Source organism: Tachyglossus aculeatus, chromosome 17 (assembly GCF_015852505.1).
Source record: "Tachyglossus aculeatus isolate mTacAcu1 chromosome 17, mTacAcu1.pri, whole genome shotgun sequence".
Taxonomy (NCBI): domain Eukaryota; kingdom Metazoa; phylum Chordata; class Mammalia; order Monotremata; family Tachyglossidae; genus Tachyglossus; species Tachyglossus aculeatus.
In genome coordinates this window covers 23,802,284-23,829,687 of record NC_052082.1, presented here as the reverse complement: position 1 = coordinate 23,829,687, position 27,404 = coordinate 23,802,284, and the positions used below count along the sequence as shown (strand labels likewise).

At 42.3% G+C, this 27,404-nt stretch overlaps 1 protein-coding gene across 3 annotated transcripts in view; it reads right to left on the bottom strand.

Annotated features, from left to right (window-relative positions):
* Positions 1-27,404, bottom strand: part of ABCC4 (ATP binding cassette subfamily C member 4) — a 228,512-nt gene that overhangs the window by 188,411 nt on the left and 12,697 nt on the right. For all 3 annotated transcript variants that reach the window (XM_038759284.1, XM_038759286.1, XM_038759287.1), the window contains exons 2-3: positions 3,153-3,263; positions 1,763-1,883 (exon numbers count right to left, since the gene is read on the bottom strand). In XM_038759284.1, the coding sequence (XP_038615212.1) occupies positions 1,763-1,883; positions 3,153-3,263 (232 nt within the window). The remainder of the gene's footprint in view (positions 1-1,762; positions 1,884-3,152; positions 3,264-27,404) is intronic.

Below are 27,404 nucleotides of genomic sequence, written 5' to 3'. Positions count from 1 at the left end.
GCATACACAAGGGCTATCCCTCATTGCACTGTCATGTTTGCCCTTCAGGTTGCTAAGAGCTGCTTTTACCTTCTTGCCTCCAATCAACTCAAGGAGAGGCACTCAATCGATGGTATTTACTAAGTGCTTACTGTAAGCAGTCTTGCATTACAAGAGTAAGTAGACACAGTCCCTACCCACAAGGAGCTTATAACCTATTACTCCTTTCTTGATTGCAGTGTATCATGCTGAACCATTAACAACTAGCTTTCATCTTGGATGTAGCAAATGAACAACTGCACTATTCCACACAGGTGATTATATTCTATCCTTAAAGGTCTTCAGGGATAGAGACTCCTCAAACTCCTTCAGTTGCCTGTTCCAGTTTTTAATTATTCCAACAGATAAATGTTTCTCCTTTATGTTCAATTAAATCTCTCTTGTTTTAATCCCATTTCCTATTGCTTCCCCTGTGGACATGGAGACAAACTGGTCAGTGTCCTTTTCATGAAATCATTTCATTCCCTCAATTCAGTTTCTAAGTCTGTCTCTATCCATCTCGTCCTTAAACTGAACAATCTCAATAATAATCTTCATGCAATCCAGTAAATGCATCACCTTTGTTTTCAATCATCCCTTTGTGGACAGGGATTGTCTCTATTCCTGAATTGTACTTTTCAAGCACTTAATACAGGGCTCTGCACACAGTAAACGCTCAATAGATACAACTGAATAAATGAATTTATTGAATGCTTACCGTGTGCAGAGCACTATACTAAGCACTTGGGTGACCATAGAGCAATATAACGCAGTTGGTTAACACATTCCCTGCCCACAACTAGCTTACAGTCTAGAAGGGGAAACAGACATTAATTGAATAAATTACAGATATGTACATAAGTGCTTTTGGAGCTGAATAAAGGGAGCAAATAAGGGTGATGCAGAAGGGAGTGGGAGAAGAGAAGTGAAGGCTTAATCAGGGAAGGTCTCTTGGAGGAGATGTGCCTTCAGCAAGGCTTTGAATGTGGGGAGGGTAACTGTTGATCAGATGTGAAGAGGGAAGGTGTTCCAAGACCAAAGCAGGAGGTGGGTGAGAGGTAGAGGTGCAATAGACAAGATCGACATACACTGAGGAGGTTGGCAGCAGAGGAGCAAAGTGTGCGGGCTGGGTTGTAGAAGGAAAGCAGCAAGGTGAGGTAGGATTAGGCAAGGTAACTGAGTGTTTTAAAGCTGACGGTAAAGGGTTACTGCTTGATGTGGAGGTGGATGAGCAACCATTAAGGGTTCTTGAGGAGTGGGGCAACATGGCCTGAGCTTTTTTGTAGAAAGATGATCCAGGCATCAGTGTGAAGTACGGACTGGAGTGAGGGAGAGACAGGAGGCAGGGAAATCAGCAAAGAGGCTGATACAGTAATCAAGGTGGGACAGAAGTGCTTGGATTAACATGATGGCAGTTTGGATAGAAAGGAAAGGTGGATTTTAGTAATGTTGTGAAGGTTGAAGATGGATGGAGGCTTTGAGCCCAAGACAGAATAAGCCCAGGAGGGCCTGGGATTCTTTTCAGAATGAGAGGAAGAGGGAGAAAGGGATGAAGAAGAAGTGGAAGAAAGGATGGACTAAGGTCAAGGGGAATCATGGAAGCAACACTCAGAATTGGATTGATGCCACCTGAACCAGTTTATCCAGAAATCTGAACAGCATGACAGAACACACCACAAAAAGTGTGAAACGTGGTAGAAGAGAATCCAAGCTTTTTTATATGTAGTCTGACATCGATCATTACCTCAATCAGTGTAAAAACTCCCAAAACTAAATAGGATTTCCAGTAACACCTTATGATTGCCTTTGTTAAAGATGGCTTTCGTGCTTCATTTTTAGCTCTTAAAATTTCTTTATCCCAGTACCTACAAGGAAAAACAAAAACTATAAGAAGGGGTTCAATGACACAAAGAGAAGAAGGGATGAGGAATGGGAATAATTAGCGGCGTGAATTCTGAAATGTATTTTTAATGTGCTAGGCATCCTAGGAAGTAGTGAATAATACATCTGGTGAATAATAGCCCTGCTCACTGCAACATATTCCTTTCTCATGCTAAAAAAAATAAAGTCAAAACACAAAAAATTAATAACTAGCATCATAAAGCCAAATGATAACAATAACAACAATGGTACTTGTTAAGCACTTATTGAGTGTCAATAACCGTACTAAGTGCTCAGGTAAATGCAAGATAATCAAGTCCCACATGGGGCTCACAGTTTAAGTACAAAGGAAAACAGATATTGAATCCTCATTTTGCAGATGAGGAAACAGAGGTGCAGGAAAGTTAAGTGACTTGCCTAAGTGACAGCAGGTAAGGGGCAGAGCCAGAGGTCACACATCAGGTAAGTGGCAGAGGCAGAATTAGAACCCAGGGCCTACTAGGCCTTGCCACCTCTCAAACATTTTTAAAAATCAATATTTTCCATTAACTGAAACTTTTTGTACACTAATACCATCTATGGAAGCTGAGGTCTTACAGGCAAAAGTATCAAGTTGTAGAAAAGGCCTGGAATTTAGGGAGGAAAAAAATGGTAATGTATACCTAGAGCTGGGTTCCAGAGTCTCCTCTGAACATGTAAGGTCTTTCAATGCCAGAACAGCTAAAACCTAGTAATAATACTGGTATTTGTTAAGCTCTTATTATGAGTAAAGCACTGTACTAAGCGCTGGGGTAGATACAGTCCCCATCCAACATGAGTCTCACAGTCTAACGAGGAGGGAGAACAAGGTATTGAATGCCCACTAGAAAGCCCAGAGAATAATAATAATATTAATAATTATTATGGTATTTGTTAAGCACTGTTCTAAGCACTCGAGTAGATACAAGGTAATCGGGTTGGACTCAGGCCGTGTCCCATATGAAGCTCACAGTCTTAATCCCCATTTTACAGATGTAGGAACTGAGGCACAGAAAAGTGAAGTGATTTGCCCAAGGTCACACAGCTGACATGTGCCTTGCCAAAGGCCAACAGCAGTCAGGTAGCAGAGGTCTGTGCTCTCCCACCCAACCCAACCCACCAAACTCCTGTGTATACATATAAACACACACCCCACACACATGCAGACTTTATACAAATACACAAATACACACACACAAACAAAAACTTTTTTTTCCTCTGTAAACCTTTCTTACCCTTGCAACTCCTCCCCAAGGGTCTTCGAGCGATCTTCGGGAAGTACTGAATACATATCATCTTCTTCCAATTTCCGTTTATGGCCAGTACTAAATAAAGGATTTAACCACCTATTAGAAGGGAAAGAAAAGAGTGTTATAGTCATGTCTGTAATGTGTCTCATTTAAAGCTTATCCTTATGAACAGAAGGAACAAAACAGTGATCATGGAAAATTTTTTCAGAATTATCATGATTTTTGACTGCATTAAATTTGCATAATTATAAATCCTACTGACATCTCTGGCAATGACTTTTCAAATTAATACATTATTAAGATTTCATTAGAGAGATGAATAAACTGAGGTTTTGGCAGGTCAAGTAAAGAACCCACAGTCAGTGGAAGAACTTGGTAATTTAGGTTTCCCAATACTGGTATTCTGGACTAACGAAAGAGCAATAATAGTCCCTTTCATTTCATTTTATCAGAGTTTAGCAAACTTTATTTCATAAATTTGCAAGATTATCACGTAAAGACAAGCAGCATGGTTTATGGGAAATAAAACAGGCCTGGGAGTCAGAGGACCTAAGGTCTTAAGCCAGGCTCCGCCACTTGTCTGTTGCAGGACCTTGGGCAAGTCACTTCACTTCTCTGTACCTCAGTTAGCTCATGTGTAAATGAGGATTAATACTGTGAGCCCCACGTGGGACATGGACTGTGTACAACCCGAGTAGCTTGTATCTATGCCAGCACTTACTACAATATCTGGCACGGAGTAAATGCTTAAATACCATTTAAAAAGAACAACACACTTCTGGACTATTACTATATTGACACATTTGTGTTTTTTCAGGTAGTCCAATTTATAATTGTTTGAATTATCATGGGCAGCACTGCCATTTCTATCCTTCCAACTTTACATTAGTAACCTACTGTATGACACTAGCTAACAGCAGTACAGTAATTCACTGGATGTATAGAGTGGATGGGGAATCCACGGAGAGACGATTGGGAGGAAGAGAAGGGAGCATATGTTTTAAGATGGCATTGCAATGGAAGGAGAGGACAGAGGCAAGATGAGGGAGTGAGTAGGTTTGCGCCCTTTAGTCACCCCTCCCTCAGCCCCAAAGTGCTTAGGTCTGTGTCCATAACTTACCTATATTAACGTGTCCCTGTCTAGGCTGTATGCTTGTTGTGAGCAGGGATCATGTCTACCGAAGTGTTCCCAGTTCGCTATACACAGTAAGTGCTTGAGAAATATGATTGATTGATGATTGATGGCCAGGAAGAGCCACCAGGAAGAGTCGACACCATTTAACTTCAGACAGAGTAAAAGTTGGCTATCCTACTGTGCAGCTCTCTGACTCAATACAGATGCATTGGTGGAGTGATATTAAATCACCAAAACTGATTAAATGCGATGATTATGGATAATTTGGGAACTAAACCCTCTCCCTAACATTGTTCCTATATAAAAATTGGTTCTAATGTGCAATGCTTTGATTTCAGACTTTTGTGTTCAGAGACCAACTGTGCCATAAATTCAAAGCCTGCCTGTATGAGGTTAGGGCTCAAATATAAGTCTAAGTCTTTCTTGAATGGTCAGGGTACCTTTTAGGTGGTAGCAGATCTGACCAATAGATAATACAAGAAAATATCTCAAAACCTTGTGTAAAATTCTTGCTGGTATGCAAATCAATGGTATGCAAACTAGAACCAGAATCACGCAGAAGCATACATTTCACCAAGCAATAGAAATTAGATGTAGAAAATATCTGTTAGGTTATATGAGCCAGGTCCATTTCTCTCCAGGGCTCAGGTAAACATTCTGTATAGTCTATTTTACTTTTCTCAAGTAATTAGAATTTAAGAGGTGACCCTTTCCCTCTGGGCCATCTTTTCTTTAAATAGTTCCCTGTGTAAAATCCTTTCTTTAAACTTCTATATACATATACCTTTGTTCAGCTTGCCCACTCCCCATTTATTTGTACAACTTGGATCACTCAAAACAATTCTTCTCTCATCCTATGGAAATCTTCCAAGTACAGAACTAGGTTTCATATTTCTGTACATCATGAATCTACACTGAAATCCCTAAGGGCAATTAGACATGCAAAAACACCCCAACCTCCTGCTCAAAGACATCACTACTTAACTCCCCGTGGAACCTTAGTAAATTCGTTCCACCACAAACCTCCCATCACATAAAGCAGCATTAAGAAGACAAATATGCAAAATCTGCCAGCTCCTTCTAGGCTATATTTAATACTGTCATTTAAGAACGGTGCTCTGAGATGGATTTTGACTAAAGGGCAGAAGTGCTTTGCAGTTGATTAGATAGAGTTTGAGCACAGCCAAAGCTATCTTCACAGTCCCCACTCAATCACTCTTCCCACTCAGCATGACAGGATCTGCAGTGACATGACAAGGGAGACCATCACCTCACCATCTGTATTAACAAGTTTCACACTCTTCCTGTTCCTCCTTCCCTTCTCTGTTCTTTTCATCCAAATTCTTCTCACCCAACTGTTCTCACTCTATAACTCTACCATTAGAACGGGGGCACTCAGGAAACATTCTCTGATTGAAAGCTTTCAATACTGTAAACTACAGCCCTTCAAAAATCCATACACAAATCCAAAGTTCATAAAACAATTACTTCTGCTGGCAAATGTTCAGAACCATAGATACCATCATAATTGTAATTCTGCTCCCTCCCTAAGGGCAGAGGAACTTTATTGCTATAGTTATAGAAGCTAATACAAGCTGATCTAAGAACAGATTTTCATGTAGACTCTTTCAAGATACATGCTTCCTCCAACAAAATTCAAACTTAATTTTGCAGGAGTCATACCTACTCATCCAACAGAAAACATTTCTTATAATCTGTTTATAACAATAATATTGGACCAAACATGCTGGTCATTAGAGCATCTACCTCTGACTGCCCTGAAAAATATATAGGTCCTTATGGTACCCCAGACTCTCCAATGCGATCGCTTTCCAGGGTCTTAGCAAAACTCAGTTCCAGGGTCAAGTAGGGTAGCATCAATAAAGTACCAGCCCCTACTCTATATGCTGATTTATATCTATTGGTGAATGAAAACACTGTGTTGGAAACTTTCATATTGTGTTTAAATTACTCCTACTTCGGGGAAGAGAGGCTGGGCAGTGAATCACACTGTGTAAGAAAACATAATCAGGAAATAAATTCAAACAAAACATTCAGCAAGGTGGGGGTGGATTTAAAATGTTCAAAGATGTCTGTTTTAAGTTAAAGTAGGGACACTAAATTACATTTTTAGGTCACTTATTAGAAGTAAATTCTGTGGAGTTTCCGTTTAATCTGAAACACCAAAAAAAGTCACAACTGCTCTTTGTTACATCATTCTTACCTAATTGAGACTGTGAGCCCACTGTTGGGTAGGGACTGTCTCTATGTGTTGCCAATTTGTACTTCCCAAGCGCTTAGTACAGTGCTCTGCACATAGTAAGTGCTCAATAAATACGATTGATGATGATGATGATGATGAGTATCAGGCTTGATACAGATGTGGAGGAGACGTTTCAATGGGATGAAGGGGCAGAAGAAAGAGGGATAAAGGGTTCACACAGAGAGCAGAAATTTCTGCTGAACTGTAATCCAACACATCCCAATGGGGCAAGGAAGACCACTAGACAAGTTTTAATAAGCAGCCAAGGAAAGCCTACATAAAGTTTTTAGTGTTCATGTACCTAGCAATAAAACTGTTGTGGCTTTATCAAGTAAGTAATCAACCAGTGGTATTTACTGAACACTAACTCCACAGAGGGTACTGTACTAAGAACTTGGGAGAGCATAATAAAGTGGAAGAAAAGATATCTGCTTTCAAGCAGATTACAATCTACAGGCGGAAAACAGACTTTAAATTACAGATGGAGGAAGAAGTGGAGTATAAGGATATGTACATAAGTGCTGTGGGGCTAAGGGTAGGATGAGTATCAAACCTACTTAGAGAAGCAGCATAGCTTAGTGGAAAGAGCATGGGCTTGGGAGTCAGAGGATGTGGGTTCTAATCCTTCCTCCACCACTTGCCTGCTGTGTGACCTTGGGCAAGTCACTTAACTTCTCTGAATCTCAGTTACCTAATCTATAAAATGGGGATTTAAAGTGTGATCCCCATTTAGGACAACCTGGTTACCCTGTATCTACCCCAGTGCTTAGAACAGTGCTTGGCACATAGTAAGGGCTTAACAAATACCATAATAATTATAATGATTACTTAGGAGGTTCAGACCTAAGTGCATAAGTAACACATAAGGGAGGAAGAATAGGGTGGGAAAATGAGAGACTAGTCCTAAAAGTCTTCTCTGGAGGATACAGGATTTTAATAAGGCTTTGGAGAAGGGAAGAGTTATACACTGTCTGATTATTTGTAGGGAGAATCCTTAATGTCATTTCCAAAAATTCCCCCACTTTAAGCATACTAATATCCTAAATTCTGATTCTGTTACGTTAAATGAGGATAATCACCTCACCTGATTAAGCTCATGAACAGAATTATGAAAGACAAGGTGTTGGGAGAAATGAGGTGAAAGATGGAATGGAGAAAAAAAAAGAGGACAGCACCTTGCCATATTTTACTTAGCTACAAAACAAAAAATTGACTGGTCAAATTAATGATATTATCAATGTGAAATGGAGAGCTGTATGAGATCCAAATTTTTCAGTATCCTCAAAACAAGACCCACAGGCCAGGAGGTCACATCAATCCGGTTCAGTCTGTATCAAGAACAGAAAATGTCCACAAAAATACAAGAAATCTTTCGGCAGAAATTCAATCTGAAGAATATGGGTATACTAACCACAACAGGAGAAAAACCTTAGGAAGGCAAAAATAAAACTAGAGCTCACATATTAAAACTATAAGGTGAAAGTCAACAGTACTTTTTGAGGAACTGAAGTAAACAGCAATTGGGCTGGGTCATATTGTCCACTGGTTTCAGAGATTTTTTAAAGCACACATACCAGTTGAGTACTGAAATTATGTGAAATATGCTAATATATCTAAACATATGCACATATGGGCAGTTAGGTTATTTTCTGAATTAAAGAAATAGCAGTTGATGAAATGCAGAGCTGTCATACGGGCAAATACATTATCAGTAACGAATCAGTGTGCCTTTTTGGTTTCTTCGAATTTCCGAGCAAAATCCCAAATGCTTACTGTGTGCGAAACACTGGTCTAAGCGCTTGGCAGAGTACAATACAACCGAGATGTTAGACACTGCATAGGTTATTTTCTGAATTAAAGAAATAGCAGTTGATGAAATGCAGAGCTATCATACGGGCAAATGCATTATCAGTAATGAATCAGTGTAGCTTTTTGGTTTAGAATTTCCGAACAAAATCCCAAGTGCTTACTTTGTGCAAAACACTGGTCTAAGCGCTTGGCAGAATACAATACTACCGAGATGGTAGACACTGCATTTAAAACACTGAGAAGGAATCAGTAGGTTGGGTCAGAGGCAGCTCCTCTCCTGGATCCACGAAGACTTCCCCCACCCCACCGGATTGTCTCTTTCAAGCATGAGCAAATGGTTTTATTACCTGGTTTCTTACTACCTTCTGAGTGTCACATTTGCTTTAAGTCCACCATGGAAATATAATAAAATTTTGAACATAATTCACCTATCCAAAGAAGCAGCATGGCCTGGTGGTTAGAGCACTGGTCTGGGATTCAGAAGGAACTGGGTTCTAATCCGGGCTCCGCCACTTGTCTGCTGCATTACCTTGGGCAAGTCACTTCACTTTTCTGTGCCTCAGTTACCTCATCTGTTAAATGAGGATTAAGACTGTGCCCAATCATATTAGGTTGAATTTCCCCAGTGTTTAGAACAGTGCTTGGCACATAGTAAGCACTTAAATACCAAAAAAAAAAAAATTCTCCCACCCTAGAGAACATTGTCTCTTATTTTATCCCTGCCTCTTGTTCACAAATCCCAATATTTGAGAAGAAGAGAGGGGATCTTGGGCCATCTGTCCCAAGTAGGGAGTCTGGGGCAATTGTTTACCTTCCCAATCTCACCACACAAGGTAGGTCTTGGAGGCCTAAGAGGAGAAGACAGTAGAGTTCCCCATCTTAGTGTTTGCACTCCAACCAGACCAGGTATTCTCTCGTCGTAGCCCCATTTTAAATGCCCTGAAGAGCGGGCAAAAGCTTATTTTGGTATGGTCCAGCAGGAACCTCAGGCAGCCTGGCAAGCCCCAATCATCTATAGTGGTTCACAGCCCCCTCCCAGAACACCCCCCCACCCCACCATTAGTTTCTCCCTCCCCCCCCCCCCACACCCTCACATACCCAGAAGCCTCTGACAAACAAGCAAACGGAAGGTATCAAACAATGCCCCCGGGAGCAAACGTAAATCACTTCTAACTCTCTGTCATGGAGAAAGTTAAGAATGATGTGTACCAATCACATGCGCCAACTTTGAAATCTTCCAAGATGTGCTGGATAAGCCAGGCTTCAGGGACTGGGGTGCAAACATGGAAGATAAGCCTCTGGGGGCCCATTCCCACACCCACAGGAGGAAAGGAGGACTGGAGCAGGCAGGAACCCAGGCTTCAGGGCTGGAGGCACTAAGTAAAGGGCCTTTGATGCAGCTTCTGAGGCAGACTATAAACTCCTTTTTTTTTTAGAGAAGCAGCTTGGCTCAGTGGAAAGATTATGGGCTTGGGAGTCAGAGGTCATGGGTTCTAATCCTAGCTCTGCCACTTGTCTGCTGTGTGACTTTGGGCAAGTCACTTAACTTCTCTGTGCCTCAGTTACCTCATCTGTAGAATGGGGATTAAGACTGTGAGCCCACGTGGGACAACCTAATCACCTTGTTTCCCCCCCCCCCACAGCTCTTAGAACAGTGCTTCACACATAGTAAGTGCTTAAAAAATACTATTATTATTATTATTATCATCATCATCATCATGGCAGTTATTTTGAGCTTTCTTTGTGCCAGGCACTGTTCTAACTGCTGGGGTAGTTACAAACTAATCAGGTGGGACACAATCCATGTCTCACGAGGGGCTCACAATCAATCCCCATTTTACAGATGGAGTAACTGAGGCACAGAGAAGTGAAATGACTTGCCCACAGCAGACAAGTGGTGGAGTTGGGACTAGAAGCCAAGTCCTTCTGGCTCCCAGGACCTGGCTCCACCCACTATACCACGCTGTTCCTCATGGGCAGGGAACACATCCACTAATTCTGTTGTTTTGTACCCTCGCAAGAACTTAGTACAGGCTCTGCACACAGTAAGTGCTCATTAAATATGACTGATTGAGATGGAAAAATCTCAAGGAGACGCCTACCCCTACTGTGATTCAGAAGCAGAGAATGACACTGACTCCATTTTTAGAGACACAGGAACTCCAAAAGTTCAGAGATTGGCCACCACGGTTACTTTGGGGACTGAACTGAATTATTTTCAGTTTCTAATCCTCACCAAAAGCCATACAATAACAAAAAGAGAAGAGCTGGAGGGGCATCAGAGGAATCACCTTGTCTTTACCTCTGCTTTTATTTGATCTCCAGAGAAAAATACTCCACAGCCCCCCCAGGGAATCCCTGGCCATCCGTTGCCCGGGAGACAAGACCTGCTCTTTCCCTGGCATCTCAGCAGCAGTGATGGGGGACAAGGCGAAGAGAGGGGTTTTTTTGGGGGTGGAATTGGAGGTAGCAATTGATTCTCTGGGGTCTTCCCTATACAGTAGCTGTCAGTTGAGAATCCTCAAGGAAAAGTCCTAAGAAGCCTTTTGTATTTAATCAATAGTATTTATTGAGCGCTTACTGTGTGCAGAGCACTGTACTAAGCGCTTGGGAAGTACAAGTTGGCAACATATAGAGACAGTCCCTACCCAACAGTGGGCTCACAGTCTAAACAAATTCCCCTGCCGCCTCCTTCTCTGGACACCAAAACCCGCCACTGCCGGGATATCAGATCCACCTAAATTAGAATTAGCAACAGCAGAGACCTAGGTTCCTATGAAATAACACAGACCAATAACAAGTTATGGGCAACCAGAAAAAAGATCGAAGAGATAAGATGCAGCCTGACGCTACAGCCTAACAGAACTTGTGTGATCAGGAAGAATCCCCCAGCCACCCCAGTCAATAAGTCACTAGGGTGAACAAACAGTAAAGACCAACCTACAGGGATGCATGGAATAGTAATAATAATAATAATAATGGCATTTGTTAAGCACTTACTTTGTGCAAAGCACTGTTCTAAGCACTGGAGAGGATACAAGGTGATCAGGTTGTCCCATGGGGGGCTCACAGCCTTAATCCCCATTTTACAGATGAGGTAACAGGCACAGAGAAGTTAAGGGACTTGCTCAAAGTCACACAGCTGACAAGTGGCGGAGCCAGAAATAGAACCCACGACCTCTGACTCCCAAGCCCGTGTTCTTTCCACTGAGCCATGCTGCTTCCCATATGGAAGGAAGAGATGGGAGTAGGTAGCACATTGGAGAGGGAAATGAGAGGAGGAGAGTAGGAAAGTAAGAAAGGAGGATACAGCGGATTCAGGGCAATTGTAATGTACAAATGCAATGTAAAAACAGGATCTAAGGGAATAGCACATCTGAAAGTGAACTTGCTTGCCCACAGGAGTATATAGAAATAAACATATCACTGCTTATGGTTGCCAAGTCTGGACTAGCATTTTCAGAACCAAACTGTGCTGGCACCTAAATAGAAACCAAATAGAAATGGACTTTACTGTTCAGCTCCCCATTTCTGGGTTTCTGGGATGTGAATTCTCCTTCTACCTTCATCCACACAAGGAATCTGATTTAAGCTTGAATACTCATCCCCACAAACATTTACCATACTTGCACAAACAGGCTTGTTTTCCAGGACTAGCTGTTTGGATCAAATTGCAAATTATCAACTGTACAATGGAAAACCTCTTAATTATTAGTCATTTTTTTCTGTCTAGGTGGTGATGAAGTAAGAGTAATTAAGGAGAAAGGAATAATTAAGAAAACGGTTTGAGTATCATTCTTTAACTCATGAGCCAGCTTCCACACTGACCTCCTGGCCTGTCTCTTCCTACTCCAGTCCATGCTTCACTCTGCTGCACAGATCATTTTTCCACAAAAACATTCAGTCTGTGTCTCTCCACTCAAGGACTTCCTATGGCTGCCCATCCACCTCTGCATCATACCGAAATTTTAAAGCCATCGGCAGCTTACCCCATTCTACCTTATCTCACTGATCCCCTACTATAGCCCAGTTCACACATTTTGCTCCTGTAGCGCCAGCCTACTCACTGTGTCCTGATATCATCTATCTCACTGCTGACCCCTTTCCTACATCCTCCCCCTAGCCTGGAACTTTGTCCTGCTCCATATATGCCAAACCACAACTCTTACCACCTTCAAAGCATTATTAAGGTCATATCTCCTCCAAGAGGCCTTCCTGGATTAAACCCTCTTTTTTCCCAACTCACTCTCTCTTCTGTGTCATCTATGCACTTGGATCTATGATCTTTGGGTGCCCCTCTCCTCCCCATGACACTTGTATGTACCTTTAAATTATATATTATAAACTTCTCATTTGTCTGTCTCCCCCTCTTGATTCCAAGCTCATTATGGGCAGGGAATGTGCCTGCTTAGTCTGTTGTGTTGCACTTGGAAAATACCACTGATTGATTGATTGATCTGAGCTATTGAGGAACTGTAGTTCACTGACTGCTCTACTCACAATATAATAGATTTGGTAGAAATGATCCCTGCCCACAAGAAACTTACAGTCGCCTCTTTAGCATCATCCAAAAAACCTAGTTGGGAACCTGAAAGTCAATTCTATATTTAACAAGGATTTTTCGCATTATCAAGAGGAGGGATACTACAATTTAGTAGTAAATTGAGGGGGAAGTGGGGGAGAGGAAGGAGGGAATCCTCATGCTGAATTCCTCAGAAATTGCCCCTCCTGCTTCCTCTGCTTCAGATCTCCCACTTAAAAAATCCCTCCACGAGTCAGCCCCTTAACTCCCACTCCATATCACTACCTCCCTGCAACCTGCATAATCTCCTCACCCATTCCCTGTCCTGTCATCTGAAGGATTTTATGTAATTATCTGGGTGGTAATCCAAAGAAATGAGAAACTCAGTAAGTAAATTTTCAAATGTCCAAAAATTCCAGTTACTTAAGCTAAGGTCTTAAAAAGCAAAGCTAGGATTAACTGTTCATGTGTTTTTATTTCATCAGAACTTCAGACAGAAAAAGAGCCTATTCAAAAAGCCCATAAAATAAGCTTATAGTACACGGGGCTAACTGAGGTCTAGCAGAATTCAGGTCTTACTCTGTGGCAAGACTGCTAGGAGCAACAGCTGCAGAGACATTACATTCGGTGTGTAAACTGATATGGGTAGCAAAAATATTGTGTATTCCCAAAGGCCAGTTAAACTGTCAACACGCCTCCTGCAGAAAACAGCAGCCGTAGCAAGCTGCTAACTCTGCCTACAAAGAACTGTAAACCTTAGGTCTCGCAATTACCCACATTGGTTGCGACTCTCATTAACTGTGATACTTATAAACAAAGGAATAATTTAACACAGTAAACAGATGCTTATCTCTAGGGCCATCAGTGCCGATCAATACTAAAAGACTGGATAAATATTTGCTTTAACCTGACCTTTCTAAATAGCAGCAGTCTGTTATTTACACACTTGCATCTGCTATTTATTCACTTCTAATTCGAGTACTACCATGATTTCCCCAAACATTTTCAATAGAACAGCTGAAACTTCGTGGTTCTTTCTAAACATACCTTGTTTGCATTGTTACATCAGGGGTTTCGGTGATCGTAAATTAGCCTTTAGGCATATTGCACTTTTTAAATGTATTATTATTTTTATGGTATTTAAGTGTTTACTATGTTACTTCACAACATTGCTAAAAGTCCACCCTTTCCTATCCAACCAAACTGCTACCACGCTGACGCAAGCACTTTTTCAATCCTGCCTTCTTGATGAACTCCCTGCAGTCTGTCTCTCCCTACTCCAGTCCATACTTCATTCTGCTGCATGAAATATTTTTCTAAAAAGAATGTTTAGTCCATGTCTCTCCACCCCTCAGGAACTTCCAATGGCTGCCCATCCACTCCTGCAAACAGAAACTACTTAGAATCTGCTTTAAAACATTCAGATTGTCCCATCCCACTTCACCTCACTAATCTCCTACTACAGCGCATCCATGAACTTGGATCTGCAACTTTGAGGAATTTGATAATAATAATAATGGCGGCATTTGAAAGCACTTACTATGTGCCAAGCACTGTTCTAAGCCCTGGATTCATCCCAACCTTAACCTGACAGCATTTATGTACATATCTTTAAATTATCTACTGTACATTATATTAATATCTGTGGACAGGGAATATGACTGCTAACTCTGTTGCACTGTACTCTTCCAAGTACTTAGTACAGTGCTCTGCACATAGAACTCGATTAATACCACTGATCGATTGACGTGTACCAGGCACTTTATTAAGTGCTATGATAGATATAAGTTAATCAGGTTAGACATAGTTCCTGTCCCACCTGAGGCTCATAGGCTAAGTAGGAGGAAGTAGGATTAAATCCCCATTTTTCAGAGGAGGTAACTGAGGCACAGAAAAGTTAAGCGACTTGCCCAAGGTCACACTGCAGACAAGTGACAGAGCCAGGAGTAGAACACAGGTTTTCTGACCACCAGGCCCAACCACTAAGCAACAATGCTTTCCTATAAAAACTCTGTTTAATACAATAGCTTTCAACTTAATAAACATATTAGCGATAAATAGCTGCCCAGAAACAGTTCTGTCATAATACGTTTCTACTCACTTTGTGCAGGGAGTGACTGTTATACTGTACTCTCCCAAATACTTAGTACAGTGCCGTACACAGAGTGAGCGCTCAATAGACACAGCTGATTGTTTTTTGGTTAGAACATGATGGCAGCATTGCGAAGCCATTCAGCCATAATCTATATGAATCGGCCTAGATTTAATGCAACCCAATGTCGAAACTAACAGTTCTGCACCAACTTGCTCCAGAGCCTTTTGTGTTTCCCTTCCCGATTCATATGAATTCAGCAGGCACCGTGGCAGAGGGAAGCAAAGCACTGAAAAAGTCTGAAAACAGCATAAGCGCTTAGTACAGTGTTTTGCACACAGTAAGCGCTCAATAAATACGACTGAATGAAAAAGATCATCCAGATCCACAGTCGTACTGGGCAGGGGGCAGGCCAGCTGAAAATCAGGCTGCCTACTTTAAAACCACATGAATAGCCACCCTACTTATGGCTAAATGAATGTGTTACCCAATCTTCTTATACAACTGGTCCACCTCCAAACCTTTCCTCATGTCTGGACTGCATTCTCTCTTCTAGTCACCAAACTGCACTCCTCCTGTCATTCAAAACACTATCAAAACCCATGTAGTCTCTGAAACTTTTCTAAAATGAAGCCCACCCACTTCAAATCTCTCCCAAAGTATCTCATAGTATTTGTGTGGCCAGTCTTCTTGTTACCCAGTGGAGAACAGCACTGCTCTAGAAATCAAGAGTTTGGGTTCTAGCTCTAATTCTGCAATTCTAATTCTCCTGCTGGCCCAGGAGGCATTTTAAAAGACAGTTTGCTAATCTGGACAGCAAAAAAACCACACTACCTACCAAGACAACTGCTGTCCAGGTCAAAGTGGAAGCTTGGATGAGGGAGATTCTTCCATGTCCAGCATCAAGGAGGTAGTCTCCTACTCCCCTTCCCCTCAGGAGAGGAAACCCCCTGGAAAAAGTATCAGAGGGGGTCCCTGAGCCTGGAATATCTTCACAGGGTGGTTAGCAAGAGTAGATACTGCCCATGGCAGAGGATCAGCTGCTGACCAGGACAGGCTCTGTTAGCCCCCCAGCACAGAAGGCACCTTGAAGAGGGTGGCTCATGCCAACCTACTCACTGTGCCTCATTCTCTTCTCTCCCAATGCTGGCAGGTATATAAAATAAGTGCTATGGAGGAAGAGGAGAGAAGAAGGCACTTTGATAATGTAGAAGTGCAGAATTGGCAGTAATGGCGGGGAAATGGTGTGGAGGGGAGATGGGAAGACCTCCTAGAGGAAATAGGATTTCAAAAGGGCTTTGAAAATGGGGGGAAAAGTGGTCTTCTGGATGTTATAGATGGGTAGAGAGCTCCAGACAATGGAAGAGTTGAGAACTAGGCACAGTGATCGGGTTGACCACAGATGAACGAAGCATCTAAATTGGGATGTAGCAGGAGAAGAATAAGGACAAGGAGACTGTGACCCCTTTGTGGGCGGGAACTGTCTCTCTTTATTGCTGTACTGTACTTTCCAAGCACTTAGTACAGTGCTACACACACAGTAAGCACTCAAAAAATACAACTGAATGAATGAATGAATGAATGAATGAATGAATGAATGAATGAATGAGAGAAAGGGCTGAGTGCCTTAAAGCTGGTGGTCAGGAGTTTGACCCAGAGAGTAACAGAGAACCACTGGAGGTTTTTGAGGAGTGGGGAGATGTGCTCAACTCAATTACACTGTATCTACCCCAGCACTTAGTACAGTGTCTGGCACATAGTAAGCGCTTAACAAATTCCACAGTTATTATTATTATTAGCCCAGCTCCTCTGATTCCACACTCTTGCTCTTTCCACTAGGCTAAGCTGCCCTTAGTCCTTATGAATGTTCTCAACCAATATTAATTTTTCATTTATTCATTCAATCATATTTATTGAGAGCTTACTGTGTGCAGAGCACTGTACTAAGCGCTTGCACTGTACTAGGTAACTTTCCATACTCCTGCTATTAATAGGTGCAGTGTTGTGTTTTTTTCCTCCTCCACCACCTATCTGTGAAAGGCTTGTGTCTGAAACAGAGAAGTTAGGTGACTTGCTCAAAAATCACACAATGGGCAAGTGAAGGAGCCAGAATTGGAATCGAGGCCTCCTGACTCCCAAACCTGTGGTCTTTCCACTAGGCCATGCTGCTTCTCTAAAGATAAGACATTATGAAACAAAGTCTTGGAGGTGAAGATGGATGTAACAGCAGATAGGCCAACCTGATGTGTGCTAATTAGAATAGGGTGATATCAAGAGGAAAAATCAAAAATAATCCTGAGAGAAAATGGGACAATACACACAAGGGAGAGAAGGAGGTGCACTCCTGACTAACCATTTCATTCTTTAAAATTCAGGCTGGCTGCTCACATACCTATGTTTCACTGGACTAGCTGCACGTTAATAACAATAGTCCAAAACTAACCCAATCTTTAAGTTATTTTACAATTATTCTTATGAAACCTCTTTATGACAGGAGATACCATGTCTAGGAAAAAAATCCCCTCTGGTAAACATTAGAATTCTGAGCTTTTGAATTACTGAATGTTTCCTTACCTTGTTCTTACATTACCTTCAACTAACCTTGGGCCATATCAATAAAATCACAAAACCTCAGAAGCATTGAGGTGGCAAAGCAATGAAAATCATAGTTGAGCAGATGTCTCTATTTCACAAATATGACGATTTAGCCAACAAAGAGTATTGTCAGAGGGAGGGGAGGGGGAGGAAATCACAAAATGGCATGTTTACTAGTGGCTTTAGGCCACCAAAGTTGCTTGTGGCTTCCCATGCTCCCCTTACCTTGCCATCTGGCTGAACTCACCCCAACTAGGCCCAGAAACATCTTTCTCTCTACTCCAGGTCCTCCCACCTCAGGTCGAGGCAGCTTTGTGACTTTTCTGAATTTGGCACACATCTCTGGAGTCAGAAGAGAGCCGCAGTTCTCTGGATTGTCTCAGGAATCCACTTTACTCTGTCATACATGCACAGACTAATTTGTACCTTACACACTTTTCCATCAAACTGCATCAGAGCAGAGACCCGGTAGTGTGGGAAAGTCTGCCGAGAATTCCCACTAGGAATTTTATGTATCAAGATACTGTCTGTGGCTCTCACTTCCCACAGACGGTGCAGTTCTCCCCACTTATCCATTTACCCCCAATTCTCTTTTTTAAGATCCCAGTTTTCCATATGTCTTCCCAACGATAACTGACCTGAATAGTCTGAAAATGTGGCTCTATTCTGGTAGGAAGCAAAGATCCAACAGCAACATGTGAAGAGCATGTGGGTTTAGCAGTGTCTGCTGCTGAGGAGGATGCACAGAGATGCTCTGTTCCACACCCATTAGCTGCATCCCTATTTTACAATGTATATGGGGGGGGGCGGTGTTGGGGGATCAGGGGAGAAAATGCAAATTGTTCACTACTTATGAAAAAATAAAATCAAGCTATTTTCTAATGACGCTAGATGAATCCGTACTGTCTCCTAAACAAAAGTTCGTTTGACCCCCTTTATGAACACAGTGCTCACTGTGAGTGGGGACAAGGCCAATAATAATAATGGTATTTTCAAAATGCTTATTATGTGCCAAGCACTCTACACTAGGGTAAACATAAGATATTCAGGGCTGAAGCTGTCCTTGTTCCATGACAGGCTCACCGTTTAAAGGGAAGGAGAACAGGTACTTAATTCCCATTTTACAAATGAGGAAGGTGAGGCACAGAGAATTTCAATGACCTGCCCACAGTCATCCAAGAGTTGCAAGTGGCAAAGCTGGGATTAGACCACACATCTGACTCCCAGTGCTTTTCCCAGTAGCCCATGTTGCTTCAGGAAGGAAGACCTTAGTCAGTCAGTCAATTGTATTTATTGAGCATATTTACTGTGTGCAGGGCATTGTGTGAAGCACTTGGGAGAGTACAACATAACAATATAACAGATACAATCCTTGCCCACGATGATCTTATGGTCTACAGTGGGAGAGAGACATGAATATAAATAAATTACAGATATGTTCATAAATGCTGTGGGGCTGGGAGGAGGGATTAATAAAGGGAGCAGGTCAGGACAACACAGAAGGAAGTTGAAGAAGAGAAGACGGTTCCTCAGTCACTTAAAACAGGCTCATGGGGTGGGCCTGCAACCACAAGAAAACTAACCAATAGGGAAAACTTCATTCAATTGCATTTATTGAGCACTTACTGTGTGCACAGCACTGTTCTAAGTGCTTGTGAGAGTACACTATAACAATAAAAGGGTCACTTTCCCTGCCCCGAGGAAGCTAGGTGTGCTTGAGGATAAAAGATGATGGCAGTACTGGGTAGGATTCCCCGGCATAAATGACATCCTCTCAATGTGACGGCTGATCAATGTGCCTCATACAGGCAGTTAGCTCCAATTAGCTAATCTGCCTTTCAAACAAAAGTGCTTTGCTACATCATGAGCCCATATACTTAGAAAGAGACACATTTCAAAGAAGAGTTCTGAAAGAATACAGATTGGGTTATTTTTGTAGTACTATAATCCAACCGCGGAGCATTGGGGGAAATTTCAATGCACAGGTGGATGTCAATTCAGAAACATGGAGAAAAAAACCACCAGGCCACATGGGATTGGAAAACTCAATAGCAAGTGGGCCAAAATCAATTCAATTTCTAACACCATCTACAGCTTCCAATTAAGGAGAGATATCAGGAGTGTAACCAGATGATATCTCATCAACAGAATTATTGATTATTATGATGAAGTCTCATATATATATATATAATTTATTTATATTAATGTCTGTCTCTCCCTCTAGACTGTAAACTTGTTATGGGCAGGGAATGTGTTGGTTTATTGTTATACTGTTCTCTCCCAAGCACTTTACTGTGTTCTGCATACAGTAAGTGTTCAACAAATACAACTGACTGATTGATAGGTCAATGAAGAATTTTAAAGTCCTGAAAATGTTGGTCTGGCCATCACCTGATACATTCCAAACAAACTTGCGGTTCAGACCAGAAAGAAGCAGCCAAATTACCAATATGACTTGATGTCCCACTCGTGCAGACTTTGGAAACCTACAGGAGCTTCATGGGATCAAAGATGTCCTACTGGAGAAAGGAACTCCAGTTTCAAGTTCAAATGGGTACTTCTTCAAGACATCATCTTCCAGGCAACAATGAAGGCAAAGCCATCAGTATAGGTTCAGTGAAAATAACCAAGGGTACAGAACTACATGCATCAAGAGAACAAATACATTCCTGCCATCACTTGTGTTGACACTATGCATTTTGGCTACAAAACGCTATGGGAATTTGAGATCACGCATCTGAAACATAAGCCTGCTTAGATTGGGTGTGCCACAGTATCGGACTAAAAAACTGGCACACATATGCTCACGCATTTGGCAGTAACCAGGTGAGTCCTGAAATATGAGTTTCCTTAACAGAGGCTTTTGTATGATTATCACAAATCGAGACTGCAGAAGTCCCTAACATGACTTATCACTATAGCAGCCTAATGGCTCTAGACACACAGTAGTAATGGTATTGACGGAATGGCTGCTAAATGCAATGTACTGTACTAGAATCATAAGACACCTACCCTATTCACAAAGAGCCTACACTCTACAGCAAGCTAAAGGTGCAGATGACATCTGTCCCAGCCCAGCCCAGAAGGAAATCTTGCAGAGATGACAACACCACTTCGATGACCTGGTGAACAGACCTAACCAAACTGAGGATGAGACCCTTGGAAGCCAAGATGACACCCAAGCAATGAAGACAAATCTTTGCTTCTTCTGTTGAGGAAGTCACCTCCACAGGTAAAGCTACAAAAAATGTTAAAGCATCTGGATTTGATGGCATTCCTGCAGAAACCTAGGAACCTGCACCCACTCCCCTCCACACCACCAAGGAGACTCCATCCTATCCTGTCTTCCACCACCCAGGCACGAAAGAGAAAAGCCCCCACAGCCTCAGGCCCCCACAAAATCTCTGGGAGACTGATAGCTGCTGTAGTGGTCCCTATGGCTATGGGTATGCCTTGGACTCCCTGCTACAAGGAACCTGAAATTCTGCTCCTCCAGCCTCAGCATGGTACTGATTTTGCTTTTATTTTATGTATTTGTCCTTGTGCTGTTTCAATATCTGTTTAATCCTCCTGAGGTATCAGCCACCAATTATGTTCTTAGATTGTGAGGGATTGGTACTGGTTTTAATGACCAGCTGCATATTCTTTGCCAGTGCTTAGTACAGTGCTCTGCACACACTAAGCACTTAATATTGCTATTACTATTATCTCACTGCTCACCATCACTTGCAAGGTCCTAGTCAAGAGCCTATTAAGGCTAGATGCTGAAGAATATCATTAACTATGTATTGCCTACCTGAATTACAATGTGGTTTGAAACTAAAATGCAGCAATGCTGGACTCCAAAAGCTATTTGTCTTACCAATTATAAAATTACTTCACAGGTGTATCTAGATGAGTCAGAGCTGAGGTGCTAATCACCTTCAGAATAAAGAAGGATTATAAAGGAGGTTCAGTTCTATTAAACCTATTGTTGGCTGTCATTCCTGAGAACTGAGAAGGGACCTGGAAACTGGAGTCAGACTATGTTTCCACTGTAACAACAGGTTACAAGCATCAATGAAAATCTGGCGTGCTCATCCAGGATCTGTCGTTTGCTGATGAAAAGCGCATTCCCAAGAAGACATACAGAGATGATTACGAACCATTATGGAATGTCAGCTCAGCTCTACAAAAAGTCTGAAGAAAAACAAGATTATGAATTATCTGCCACTGGGAATTCCATGGTCAAAGATTTTTCCTGGAATCAATACTGCCATTAAATCCTACCTAGGAAGTACAATGATGCTTGGTTAGACTAAAGAAATACATAAAACACAAAAATGAAGAAGGCCAGCATGTCATGAGAGACTAGCAGCAAGTGATAACAACGGGGCATTCAGAATCACATCCAATTAAAAGTCTATAAAGCCGTGGGGGTCATAAACTTCTAAATATAGTGATACCTGGATCTACCACAGATGGCATATTCAGCTCCTGGTTCTGAACCATAGAAGCAAGTGTGGCCTGGTGGAAAGAGCACAGGCCTGGGAGTCAGAAGATCTGAGTTCTAATTCTGACTCTACCAATTGCTTGCTGTATGACCTTGGGCAAATCACTTCTCTGTGCCTCAGTTCTCCAGTTCTCCCTCCTATTTAGACTGTGAGCTCCATGTGGTACAGAGACTGTACCTAACCTAATTAACTTCTAGGGTTTAGAACAGTATTTGATGCATAGTAAGTGCTTAACAAAAATACCATTTAAAAAAAAAGGCAGGGCAAGACCTTTAACGATGAGCTCATGAAATGTAAATTGTGTACCAATCAGCATCGACAGAATTAACTGCTTGCATGCTGTGTCTCAAGTACTATACAGAGAACTTTACACTAAACAATGACCACACAGTTCATACCTTCTGAGGGGCTAGCAGGCATAAACTGACAAATATACATAGTTTAAGAATGAGAGAATACCAATGGATCTCAATTAGCATTCCTTCTGGAGCACGAAATGAAGAAGAGTTTTCCACTGGAAAAATGTAAAGGTTAACACATTAAGCAGTCATGCCAAGTATTCAGGTCTACCTTCACAACATCAGCAAAATCCTCCCTTTCCTCTCCAACTAAACTACTACCACATGTCTCCCCCTTTTAGACTGTGAGCCCACTGTTGGGTAGGGACTGTCTCTATATGTTGCCAATTTGTACTTCCCAAGCACTTAGTACAGTGCTCTGCACACAGTAAGTGCTCAATAAATACGATTAAAGCACTTATCCTAACCCACTTTGATTATTTTATCAGTCTCCTTGCTGACCTCCCTGCCTCCCGCCTCTCCCCACTCCAGTCCTTACTCCATTCTGCTGCCCAAATCATCTGCATTCAAAAACATTCAGATCATGTTTCCCCACTCCTCAAGAAACCCCAATAGTTGCTCATCCACCTCCGCATTAAACAAAAACTCCTCACCATTGGCTTTATAGCACTGAATCACCTTGTCCCCTCCTACCTCACCTTGCTACTCTCCTACTGTAACCCAGACTGCACATTTTGTTCCTCTAAAGCTAACCTTCTCACTGTACCTCCATCTCATCTAACTCACGGCCAACCTCTGTCCCATATCCTACCCCCGGCCCGAAACGCCCTCCCTCCTCATATCAGACAGACAATTGCTCTCCCCAACTTCAAAGCCTTATTGAATGCACATCTCCTTCAAGAAGCCTTCCCTGATTAAGCTCTCCTCTCCTCTTCTCTCACTCCCTTCTGCACAGCTTTTACTTGCTTCTTCATTCATCCCCCCTCCCAGTCCCACAGCACATATGCATATATCTCTAATTTATCTATTTATTCATTTATTTATGTTTATGTCTGTCTCCCCTCTAGACTGAGCTCATTGTGGGCAGGAATGCATCTGTGTGTTGTTATATTGTACTCTCCCAAGCACTTAGTACAGTGCTTTTGCACATAGTAAGCACTTAATAAATGATAAATTCGAGTGAATTCCATCCTGTCACAGCACACTTTTCTACATGTATTTTACTCAGGTGCTTTTCCTACCTGCAACTTTGTGTCAATCTCCCCTGCTAAAACTGTAAATTCCTTGAGAACAGGGACCTAGTTTATTTACTTCACTGTACTCTCCCTGGCACTCAGTACTGTGCTCTGCATAGAGTATGTGCTCAATAAATACTATTGATTGATGTGTTCTCAAAATTCACAAAATTGACCAATACAAATATTTTAAAAGCACAAGCACAAATACAGTTACAAGATAAAATAGCTATGTAAATATGTACCAGTAATAAAGGATTGAGTCCAAGGTTTTATTCCTTCATATGTAAATATTTACATTTCGAACACATTATCTTGCGATTCCTCCTCAGCAAAAGGCACCTTGTGCAAACATACTAGATACCTCACAATATTTGTTGCCCAGTGAGAACAAAGAACTGCTGAAATGGGCTTTTAATCTCTGTGTTCACATCAGAGTGGGGAAAGAGACAGAAAGTTTGGTTTGAGCCAAGGTAAACACTGCGCAAAACCAGAGCATTATCTTGAAGTGAAAAACTGCTATAAGAAATAAAATTCATTTGCACTACCAAAAAAAACAGTGCTAAAACAATAGTGCTATAATGGGAGACCCCTGTAGACATAAACAAAGCAAAAAAGAAACAGAAATAACCGAGTGCTCTGTAACGGTGGTACAACCAGGAATCAGGGATTTATCAGGAAATGGCTCGAACAGAGATGACATTTTAAAAGGGGCTTTAAAAGAGGATAGGGACATGGTTTGACAAAACCGAGAATTTTCCAGGCTGACAAAGGAGGGAGAGTTGGTAGCAAGGCTGTTTTGGGAAGATTAGCCTGGGATGAGTGATGAGCACAAGCTGAGCGTAGCAGGCAATGGTCTTCACAACACAGCTTCTCTGAGCAGGAAGGTGAGGAGAATGGTGAGAGACAATGCAAGACCTGCTACATGGTGCCCTGAAATGAGGCGCACACAAGCAGAAAAGCAGAGCAAATGTCATAAAGACACTGGCAGTCACAGTGTCCCACAACTTGAGGCAGCAGTGGCCCGTTGGAAATCTCCAACAGACAGGGGCCAAACGATCTCTTTAGGATCTTTTCATTCTCAGTGTTTCTAAACAAAGGCAAAGAAAACCTTAAAAATATCAACTACAAATCAAGCTTACAATCTCCTATTACAATTAAGTCCAATCAATGGCCAAGGGCCCTCTGAAATGGTAGCCACCTCTTTACTTGTCTCTTGACAGAGGAAAAAACACAATGGTCCCTAAGGCACAGAAGACAGTGTATCATCAGGTTTTTCACTGCAAGTCACTGCCCAAAAGCGTGCACTCAAAAACAATAATAATTATTATTGTTGTTATTATTATGGTATTTGTTAAGCACTTACTATGTGTCAGGGACTGTACTAAGCGCTGGGGTGGATACAAGCAAATCTGGTTGGACACAGTCCTTGTCCCACTAAGGACTCAATCTCAATCCCCAGTTTACAGATGAGGTAACTGAGGCTCAGGGAAGTGATTTGCCCAAGGTCACACAGCAGACAAGTGGCAGGGTCAGGATTGGAACCCATGACCTACCGACTCCCAGGCTCATGCTGTAGCCACTATGCCATGCTGCTTCCAAGCTAACAGCCGAACAGATTACCCACCCAGCACAGCTCCTTTGTCTGAACCTTGACAGACCCAAATTCTCATACTTGGTTGCTTACTTACTGTCGACCTAGGTGAAAATGCCAATTCTGGGGAAAATGCTGGCATCTCTCTTCTCTGTCAAAGTGAGGATGCCCCGTTAATCATACAACAGTGCTGAAACTCTTTCTGGCTGCACCTCATCCTTCCTGGAATGTATTTTGAGAAAATGCCCTTCCCTTTTTACTGGAAAAAGATTCCCTCCCTGGATTTAATGCATGAGGCAACTTCATGGAAATTCCCATGCAAAGCCTCAACTTAAGACAATTATGGCTAGGAAAAAGTCCAGAGTAAAAAGACCTATGACTTACTGGATACAGACAGCTATGTACTGAAAAAAAAACTGGGAGGAGAGCCAGCCAGTGGGGAGCAGTCAGTGTGATTTGTGAATGAGTGTGGATTTTTCCCAAAGCAAACTTTGTTGTGATAAGTGGGTGTGTGTGCGGGCCAAGTAGGAATGGGACACTCAAGACTCAGCTTTCCGAGCTTGTGGAGGCTGGAGGCTTGGGATGGCAGCACTGCCCGTCCTGACGTTACTTTACTGCAGATGGAATCCAGCAGCGAGGGGAGGACATCACAGAGTCCCATGGAATTCTTTTCAAGCCACTTAGTTAAGCTGCCCACATTTAGAGGCATAATTTCTTTAGATGAAGAAACAGACCCAAATAGTGACAACCAAAAAACTGAGGGGTTTCTTCAAAGACCATCTCCCTGATCTCCTTCACACCTCAGGAGAGATGTACTGCTTGCTGGTAGTGGCTCCAACCTGCTTTGTTCATAAGACCTGGGGGTACAGGTTCACTCCCATTCCATTCTTTTCCCATCACTTTTTGCTCTCGGATCTCGCTGGGTGTGGGCCATGGGGTGAGTGTGTAATCCAATCAAGGCTGGGTCTCCCCTTAGGTAGCCGCTCTGCACCCCTACACTTAGAATATACTCCCAGGTCTCACCCTGATCTGCTCCATAGGAAAAGCAGCCCCACAAGAATAACAAAAATAATAGCGATAATATTAGACTAAAGTGCCTATTATGGCACTAAACCCTGTGCCAAGTCCTGGGGTAGATACTATCCCTGCTGCCCAAGTTGCTATGGGCGAACATAAGCTTCTTCCACCCACCTCTAAGCTTGAAAGTGGGAAAGTTAAAATCACACAATGGGTGACAGGTAGAACCAATCCCCTGTGCAGGCAGAAAATATGAGGTGTTTTTTTTAATGGTATTTAAGTACTTACTATGTGTCAGGAACAGTACTAAGCACTGGGGTAGATACAAGTTAATCAGGTTGGACACAGTCCCTGTCCCACATAGGGCTAACAGTCTTAATCCCCATTTTACAGATGAGTTAACAGGCACAAAGAAGTAAAGTGACATGCCCAAGGTCACACAGCAGACAATTGGCAGAGCCTGAATTAGAAACCAGGTCCTTCTGATTCCCAGGCCTTGCTCTGTCCACTGGACCACAGTGTTTTCTAAGAATGATTAATTTACTGATTGGGTGCTCTCTTTCTGGACCCTTGCACTCCTACCACCTGGTTCAATAGGGGCTTAGCTAACCACAGATGAGTAGTCCATCCTGCGTTACTAAACAGTATATTTGAAATGAAAAGGGAAAAATTAGGGATGTTAGATGGTGCATTCGTTAGCCATCAGGATGGCTGTCATTCATTCATTCAATCATATTTATTCATTCATTCATTCAATCATATTTGAGCACTTACTGTGTACAGAGCACTGTACTAAGCACTTGGGAAGTACAAGTTGGCAACATATAGAGACGGCCCCTACCCAACAGCGGGCTCACAGTCTAGAAGGGGGAGACACAACAAAACAAGACATATTAACAAAATAAAATAAATAGAATAAACATGTACAAATCAAATAGAGTAAGAAATATGTACAAACATATATACATATATACAGGTGCTGTGGGGAGGGGAAGGAGGTAAGGTGGGGGGATGGGGAGGGGGAGAGGAAGGAGGGGGCTCAGTCCAGGAAGGCCTCCTGGAGGAGGTGAGCTCTCAGTAGGGCTTTGAAGGGAGGAAGAGAGCTAGCTTGGCGGATGTGCGGAGGGAGGGCATTCCAGGCCAGGGGGAGGACGTGGGCCAGGGGTCGACGAACGAGGCACAG